This window comes from Cajanus cajan, chromosome 6 (assembly GCF_000230855.2).
Source record: "Cajanus cajan strain Asha chromosome 6, NIPB_CcT2T_4, whole genome shotgun sequence".
In the NCBI taxonomy this organism is placed as follows: domain Eukaryota; kingdom Viridiplantae; phylum Streptophyta; class Magnoliopsida; order Fabales; family Fabaceae; genus Cajanus; species Cajanus cajan.
The window spans coordinates 64,741,141-64,749,817 of record NC_138522.1 but is presented as its reverse complement, the minus strand read 5'-3'; the positions used below and the strand labels follow the sequence as shown (position 1 = coordinate 64,749,817).

Genomic DNA, 8,677 nt, shown 5'->3' with positions numbered 1-8,677 from the left:
AGTTGTATCAACCACTCAAACTTTAGAAAAAAAATGAACATAAAATATTGTTTATAATACATTAAAAAATTTAGGTGTTAATTATCAAATTTTAAAATTATAATATATTATAAATTTAAATATGTTTTGGTTCTTTAAATTTAAGATAAATTTATTTTTAGTTTCTCAATTTTAAAGTTGATCATTTTAATAATTATAATTTCAAAAAATCTTGTTTTAATTTTATACTCAAATTTTGTTAAAAAATCTATCAAATTTTATTGTATAGAATCTATTTATTAGTGTCATAAAAATATCATATTAAACTCAATTGTCTCAATATGTTATCGAAAATATGAGGAGCTAAAATAAAATTTTATACAATAATATTTGACAAATTTTATAATAAAATAAATTTTTTGAGAATTACTGAAATTAAAAATAATCATTTTAAATTTAAAAAATTAATAATAAATCTACCTTAAACTTGAAGGAGTTGAAAACTAATAATAAGATTTTCAATTTCCATGGCTTTTTTATGTGAACTTTCCACGGTCTTGTTAGAACCTGTGTTATAAATGAAAACACTTATTTACATTGAGAAGAAGGAAAATTTATTTTTGAAATAGTGCCTTGTTTCATTTTATTTTATAGTTAAGACAATTCAATCTTCTATAAATGAAAACACTTATTTGGCTAAAACCAATATATAACATTGCATGTTATAAAAGATGTTCAAATAAAAATGAAGCAAATCATGGTATCACTATTTTTCTAAAAATAATAAATACATAGGAATGTTCTATTAAAATTCATAATAAAACGAGAATATTACATTTTCAAGTTACATTGTATGAAACGGACATATTCGATGTACTTCATGATTACAAGCATTTTGCAATCAAATGGTAACATTAAACACTGAATAAAGGATTATAAATAATTTAAGAAATTTAGTTTTACATATTCATTTTGCATACTACTTTATATTTATTTATTTGAAATGAAAAATAAAAAAGCATAATTATATTTTTAGTTCTTATAATTTCCTGTCTTTTGATTTTGATCCTCATAATTTTTTGTGATTTTTATATTTTCTTATCTTGATTATTATTATTATTATTTTAGTCTTTATTTTTTTTCATTTTTATTCTTATAATATGTGGCTAATTTACCTTAATGAAAAATTAAATACATTAAAAGGACTAAAATATAATAAAAAAATCAAAATATAACAAATAAACTTTATATGAAGTTTTTAAAAAACTAAAATTACAAAGTCTAAAAAGAACAGGAATTAAATGCATATTAAGCGAAAGAAAGAAGTGTGAAATATATTTTGATTACTTAAAAAAGAAAAAAAGCAGAAAAGTGGTGTAGGTTTTTGTTCTTTGATATGATACATAAAAATTGAAAGATGTAATTGTTGTGAAAAATATATAAATGAAAGTAAAAATTATAAAATATAATGGATAGCGCAGGAAACAGCGAAAGCGTGTCTATGATAAGCTGCCACTATTAATTAGATCGCTCTTCTTTCTATGACCCATCCCACTGCTACACCCAATATGATAAGCTTCTGTCTCATAACTTTTTTATAAGTCAAATATATGATAAATATATTCATCTGAATTAATATCATCATTTTTAGCGAATCAAATAAATTTTAATAGACTCTTTTTTTAATCATAAAATTTTATATATGGTAAGAATAAATTCACTTATATTACTATTGCAACTTACTTAGTAATTTTGTATTTAGTTTATGAATATACGATTGTGTTAAGTATTATAAGATTTGTTTGAATAAATTTCATTAAAATTACTTCTAAAAAGAAAAAATAAGTTTTCTTATAAATTAAAATTATTCACTTAGCAAGAGTGAGAGGTAGGCATTTAAAGTAATTTAACGGGTACAGACGAAGGTATTAAAAGTATTTATTGCGCGTTTGAAATTGAAAAAATAAAAAAGGTAGTGGTGACCACGTCGACTATGGAATATTAATAATTAATAAGAATAGTAGGAATTAGGAGTGGTCTCCCATGAGCGACCCGAAGTAGGTCGGTAAAATATTGATCTAATATGATCTTCGCACCTTAGTGCTCGAGCATGGGGAGCTATGTACCGTGGTGGTCTCCCATTGGCTGACCCGAGGCACATCGGCAAAATGGCGAACCCATAATAAGGACCCAAATATGGAAAGATTCATTGGCTCACTCAGACAATCAATAAGATCCCACAATCCGTGGGAACGAGAATAAATACCGGGAGTTACGAGTCCATAATGAGGCGTGATTTATGAGATCATAAAGAGGAGTGTGCGATTCATGTCTGTAACGCTACACCATTATATGATTAGGTCTAAGAGGGCAGGTTACTCTTATCAAATGTTCTAGGTCAAGATTGTTGTCAAGTTCTTTTAGCTCGGTATCGTTAAGAGTTCTTCGGCGATGATCTTCAATACCGGAACAAATACATTCCGAAATTATAGTGTGTGTTTGGATAAAAATTGATTTTAATTAATTTTTAATTTTGTTAGTTTTGAATTTTATGCATTGAAAAGTAAAAATTAAGTTTGGCATGTTTTGAAAGGGATATGAAACACAAACACAGCCCTAATGTTGCATTAAGTTGACAGTTGACATGATCATATTTTGTTCTTAATGTAAATAAATTGCCTAAACATAGGGCGAAAGTTCTACTTTCCTCGTTGGCTATCCCCAAACACTACCTTAACCAGAGTGTCTGGCTTCTCTGCCATTGATGCTTCCTCTTTCATCTATCCCTCAATGGATGAATGAATGTTTGGTTCCAACCCAACGAGATGAGCAAGGCCGCAACTTCTCCCAAGGATTCTGGCGACAACACGGTCACCCACTTTCATTTTTTCAACAAATTTAAACGCTTTTCCCCTCTCGAATCTTCCTTCGGAGTACTCGCCTTCTTCTTCGTCGCTATTCTCTTCCTTGCGTGCTTCTTCTACTTGGATTTCAACGGCTTACGCTCTCGTGCCACCACCACTATCCTTGACTTGGGTTTTTCATCTTCTTCTGCTTCTTCTTCTGCTTCTGCTTCTGCTTCGGTTTCTGTTTCTGTTTCTACTTCTGCCCCGGTTCAGTTTCTGAGCCACGATGGCGACAACTGTGATGTCTTTGATGGGAATTGGGTTTGGGATGAGACCTATCCCCTTTACCGTTCCGCCAATTGTTCCTTCTTGGATCAAGGTTTTCGCTGCTCCGAGAATGGGAGACCTGACACCTTCTACACCAAGTGGCGATGGCAGCCCAAAGATTGCAACTTGCCCAGGTTCTGACCAACCCCATCTTTTTTATTTGTTCTTTTCTCGAGATTAATTTTGGGTTTTGGTTTGGTTGGTCATTGGTGGAAGGTTGTGCTGAAATAATGAAGACAAAAAGTGAAGCTTGGTTTTGGTTTGTTGTTTGTTACTCTGAACACAAAATGATTTTTTGGAATTTTGTCTCCTTGTTGATTGATTGCTTGCTTATGGGATCACCGTTCATGCGCTTTCGTGTGTTCTGTACATGCCACGAATTTGTTTTGTTTTGATGAACTGTCCTCTTTTCTTTATACTTCGATTAATTGTATTTGTTCTCTTTTTGTTTAGCTTTACTTTGTATGAGTTGGTATGAAGGAAGTGTTTATTCTTTTTGTGTTTAACTTTACTTAGTGTGAATTAGTATGAAGGAAGTGTTTTCCCTTTTTCTGTTTAGCTTTATTTTGTATGAATTAGTATGAAGGAAGTGTTTGCTCTTTTTTTTTTTTTTTTTTTTTTTTTTTTTTGCTTTTTTAGGATTGTTAAATACGGGAAAAAAGGTTTTCGTATGAAGCAAACTTAGGGCGTGAGTTTTGTCAGAAATTATAAACGAAGAAGGGCGTTTCTGTTATTGTTTTTTTACTAGTGATGAACTGATGATACCTAAATTGTCAATGTCAACAACTGTTTCTAGTTTCTTTTGTCATCACCTGCCTATCCATAAACTGTGGCGTATTGCTCAAGTTCAACAACTATTCTGTGTCTGTTTTTCTTTTTCAAAAGCAAGAAAAATTATAAATTATGATTTGGGGGCAAACTGTTGTGGTGTTTCCTGCTCTTAATTGCACAGCTTGTTCCATTTACATCTCAGCTAGCCTTTTGCTTGTACATACAATACTTTGTTAATTTCTTTTAGATCGGTTGTTGGAATGAAATATAATGAGGGACTGTACTTTCGTTACAGATTTGATGCAAGGAGGATGTTGGAAAAGCTACGGGACAAGCGATTAGTTTTTGTTGGTGATTCGATTGGAAGAAACCAATGGGAATCACTCCTTTGCATGCTCTCTTCTGCAATTGCTGACAAGACTCGTGTATATGAGGTTAATGGGAGCCCAATTACAAAGCACACAGGCTTCTTGGCATTCAAGTTTGAAGATTTCAACTGCACCATTGAATACTATAGATCACCGTATCTTGTAGTACAGGGACGGCCACCTTCTGGAGCACCGGATGGGGTGAGAATGACTTTGAGAGTGGATCATATGGACTGGATTTCTCATAAGTGGAGAGATGCAGACGTGCTGGTTCTCAATGCTGGACATTGGTGGAATAATGAGAAGACCGTTAAAATGTAAGGATTTTTTTTAGTTTTGATATTACTAGCAACTATTCTGATATTCAGTTAAAGATTATGTAGAGGGACTGGGTTCTCTTCTGATTCATGTCTTCTAGTAAAGTTCAATATACATAAGTTGATTGTTTATGCTTGTTTATCTCCATGATATAGAAAAGCTTGGGCCTAGGGTAAATTTCTTTGTTAATAGTTTGTGACTGTGCTTTTTACTCTTCATGTGATTAAACCATCAATATTCAAGTAATTATATGCGATTTTGATCTTTGGCTCATTTCATTTCTTAGGGGTTGTTACTTCCAAGTAGGGGAGGAAGTGAAGATGAATATGACTACGGAAGACGCATTCAGAAAATCAATGGAAACAGTAGTTGGTTGGATTGCCAATGAAGTAAACCTAAACAAAACTTATGTCCTTTTCCGAACTTATGCTCCTGTTCATTTCAGGTTTGTGTAAACTTTCAAACCAATTTACCTATACTTGTTTCTTTCAAAATTTGCCAGTCAATTAATTTTCTAATGGTGAACTTAGTTTCTGTGCTCTTTCTCCAATAAATTTATTAGGGTTGATAAAATGACATTTGCCTAAACTTAACTAAATTTATACGATTACTTGGCTGTTACAAGATTTTCTTTTCACTACACCTTTTGGCAAGCATTTTTGGTTTTTGGATTGTATTTTTTTTTTCAAGTGTGGCTTAAAATTTAAGACTCAAGCACACAAAACTTGCTGTTTCTTAGGGCCTTCCTTTTTAACAGATGCATATGCTTTACTGACTTACCACATTAACTGCACAGTAGGTGGCATTAATGATTTCTTTTTTCCAACTGTTTATCTAGTAATGCTATTATTAGCTGGCATCTATCTATTGAATGCAAGGGAACACAATTTTTAACATATCATAAATCTGTGATGGTTCCTTATTTGAACAAACTGTCAAAATCTTTTTAACAACACTTTCCGAATCTGCTATGACTGAATGATCGCTAACATGTGGAAGAAGATACGAGTGAGTTCTTGACACATGCATTGGATGTAGCAGGGGTGGAGACTGGAATACTGGTGGTGGTTGTCACTTGGAAACATTACCTGATTTAGGCTCCTTGCCAGAAGTATCTGACATCCATTTCACAACCATCATCGATGTCTTGTCAGAACGCACAAATAAATCAGAAGTTTTGAATTTGGACCTTCTTAATGTCACAAAAATGTCAATGCGCAGAAGAGATGGCCACGCATCCATTTACTATCTTGGGCCAGATGGCACAGCCTCTATGCAGCGGCAAGACTGTAGCCATTGGTGCCTACCTGGTGTTCCTGATTCATGGAATGAGATGCTTTATGCACTTCTTCTTAAGCGGGAGGATTTATATGAACGGAGACGGAATACAACAGATGTTTCTCAAGTTCCATTATAATTGGCTTATACAGTTTGCAGAGAATTTTCTAAGTAAGTTATACAAGTTTTTGCCAACCCTTGGTGAATGAGGTGAAGCTGCAAGTTGAATATGGCATCTTTCTGGTCAGTCTTACTAGTTGGTGCATCTAACAATTTGTTAGTTTGCTTTTTGTAACAGAATTTTACTCTTAGCAACTAAAGAAATTAAGCTGTTTAAATTTGCTACAAAATGATTGATTGACCCTGTCTGTAAGGGTCTGCCATTGTAGGTGAACATATCTAGATGGAAACTTAATTTTGGATGGTGAGTTTCAGGGATATCTTGTACAAAAAAGGAAAAAGTAACCAGAGATCCAAACTTGATTTGATCAGAAGGTATACAGCATTTAATTTTTTGTAAATTTCATATGGTGTTCAAAAGCGTAGTGGGATATATGCTGAGTCCATGAAGTTGCTGGTTGTACACTGTATATAATAAGAGATTGGTTTTATTTTTTTTGGGTTAACTGTTTTTGTTTACATAGACAAATACCCTCGAGTAATTCATATGCATTGGTACTGTATTAAATGTTTAATTCGAATGGTGATCCAGAAAATAATTACGGCTCAATCATCAATTCCTGTAATCTGGTTCAACTTTGAAGATTTATTTGTATTTTCTATTTCCTTTGAATAATGCTTACGAAGCATATACGTTAGACTATACCTTTTTCTTGAAATTGACATTATGCACTTTGCGTGAACCATACTCGGCAATGCCTTTGGTTAATCGTGTTTCAGCCTATGAATTGAGCTTGAATGACACTTAATATCAACGGAGATGTTTCTATTGTTAAATAAAACATTGACTCCATTATTATTATTTTTTTAAAAATATGCCTAAAGATAGGTTACATCAATAATACTGAAAATAAGTTGAGTTTTTGTGATTGCAACTGAATTGAAATCTCAGGAGAGATTTGTTGTCAACAATGATTTTAATATGAGTTGGATCCTTAGTATTAATACTAGAATATTGGTGATCCTAGAAGGAAAAATCATTTTATTTTTATAATATCAAGCAAACTGATCCAAAAATATTATACTTTTCAAGATCCCAAAAATATATCCAGGCTGAGGAGACATTTTGAATATTTTACCTTCTCCCTATTTATTTAGTGCATATCTTTTCCCCTTCTGAAGTTTTGAAATCACGCAACTGATCTTTTATTCAACACGCAGAAGAATCATGCAAGTTTGAACCCATGTTATGCACCATAAAACGTGGAATAAAAAACATGTGGAAACCCCAAAACTATATTTATTTTTTTAAAAAAAATCACACTTCTGAAATGAAAGACGAATTATTTAGACTTAGTTCAGGTATAATTGTGGTACCCAATATATGGTAAATGATTGGTTAAACGTTTACAAACTTAATTTTCATTAAAAACAAATCAATAGTACGACTCATTATATAATCTGATTATTTCAAGTCAGAATCAATTACAAACTCAATCATATTTGAAGGAAACATTAAACATACCAACATTTAACTAAGTCATAGTAACCATTTTTTATCAATATGAATTCTAAATGATCTGAATTCTGACATGAAAAAACATGATGGAAAGATAAGATGATGAATGAGGTTCTGAGATAGAAGTAAAAGATAAAATACATGAATATTTGATAGAAATGACGTAGATAAAAAGATGAATCCAAACATGGGCTGACTTTCCATAGAAAGGTCCAATTTCTAATCGTCAAAGGGGTATTGCTCGTACCTGATTGTACAATGATGGAGCACCGAACGAGCCCCGATCCGTGGTGTCTGACACGTGCTAAACAAGGCTGTTTTAGCAGCGCCAAGACATGTTTTGCAGTCAGAGGAAGTGATGTTAAGGTTGCAAGAAGCATGTCCATAGGCATAGGCATTAGGATAAGGTGAAATGTTGTGGTACTCGTAATTCTTCTGTGTTGGTGTTTCCTTCTCTAAGTCCCCCAACACATAGCTTAGGCTAATACCAAACGGGTCCCCTGAGGTGTACACCCCACTGTTGCACAGAACGTTGATGATGTTAGTGTTGGGAATGCATTCAGCAACACCCCACTGCCACAACAAACCAATCGCAATTGCTACACATTTTGTTCCAAACCCCATCTTCTTCTTGTCTTCGATTAAAGAGCTTTTGTCCCTGTTGGTTGCAATCATATTCATGATACGCCAAAATGAACAACATACTATTTGTTTATTTGTTTATTGTAAGTCACGTCTGTTTGTTCCATTTTATTTTCTTAACCATTCTTCCCCATTCCTTTTACCAACTATTGTTGCTCTTCTAGACATTGAAAATTCAGGCCAACAGAATTTTCTTTATGCTAGGTGTATGCTTTACTCACTATACCACAGACTAATCACTTTATACTAATTTGAAAATTTTTCGTATGAGGGATGATGAGAAAAAAAAAAAAAAGCAAATAAAATAAGAGAAAAGTAAAAAAAATTAAGGATTTATTTTATTAATTGACTAAAGAAAAGAAGAGAAAAAAAAAAAAGAATAAAGAATAAAGTTATACGATTGGTATTTCATTTCTATATGTTGCTAGATGACTTCATTTATAGTTAAAGATAGCTCAAAGTATTTAACAAAATTTAGTCTAATTAACTGAAATATTTTTTTTTAAAAA

General features: G+C 32.4%; 2 protein-coding genes across 2 annotated transcripts; one reads left to right on the top strand and one right to left on the bottom strand.

Annotated features, from left to right (window-relative positions):
- The first annotated feature begins 2,629 nt into the window (after nt 1–2,629).
- LOC109817848 (protein trichome birefringence-like 10) lies at nt 2,630–6,617 on the top strand. The gene is made up of 4 exons (XM_020383193.3): nt 2,630–3,286; nt 4,219–4,608; nt 4,896–5,054; nt 5,651–6,617. The coding sequence occupies exons 1-4, from the start codon at nt 2,778–2,780 to the stop codon at nt 6,024–6,026; spliced, it is 1,434 nt and encodes a 477-aa protein (XP_020238782.1). The 5' UTR covers nt 2,630–2,777; the 3' UTR covers nt 6,027–6,617.
- Nucleotides 6,618–7,745: 1,128 nt separating this feature from the next.
- Nucleotides 7,746–8,207, bottom strand: LOC109817843 (antifungal protein ginkbilobin-like protein). Its single transcript, XM_020383186.1, has one exon. It carries the CDS (start codon nt 8,205–8,207, stop codon nt 7,746–7,748), a length of 462 nt encoding a protein of 153 aa, XP_020238775.1.
- Between the last annotated feature and the right edge of the window lie 470 nt (nt 8,208–8,677).

Coding starts and splice junctions, on each gene's coding strand:
- LOC109817848 (XM_020383193.3), top strand. CDS start 2,778: ATGAATGTTTGGTTCCAACCCAACGAGATGAGCAAGGCCGCAACTTCT. Junction 3,287..4,218: donor AAAGATTGCAACTTGCCCAG/GTTCTGACCAAC, acceptor CTTTCGTTACAG/ATTTGATGCAAGGAGGATGT. Junction 4,609..4,895: donor AATGAGAAGACCGTTAAAAT/GTAAGGATTTTT, acceptor TTCATTTCTTAG/GGGTTGTTACTTCCAAGTAG.
- LOC109817843 (XM_020383186.1), bottom strand. CDS start 8,207: ATGAATATGATTGCAACCAACAGGGACAAAAGCTCTTTAATCGAAGAC.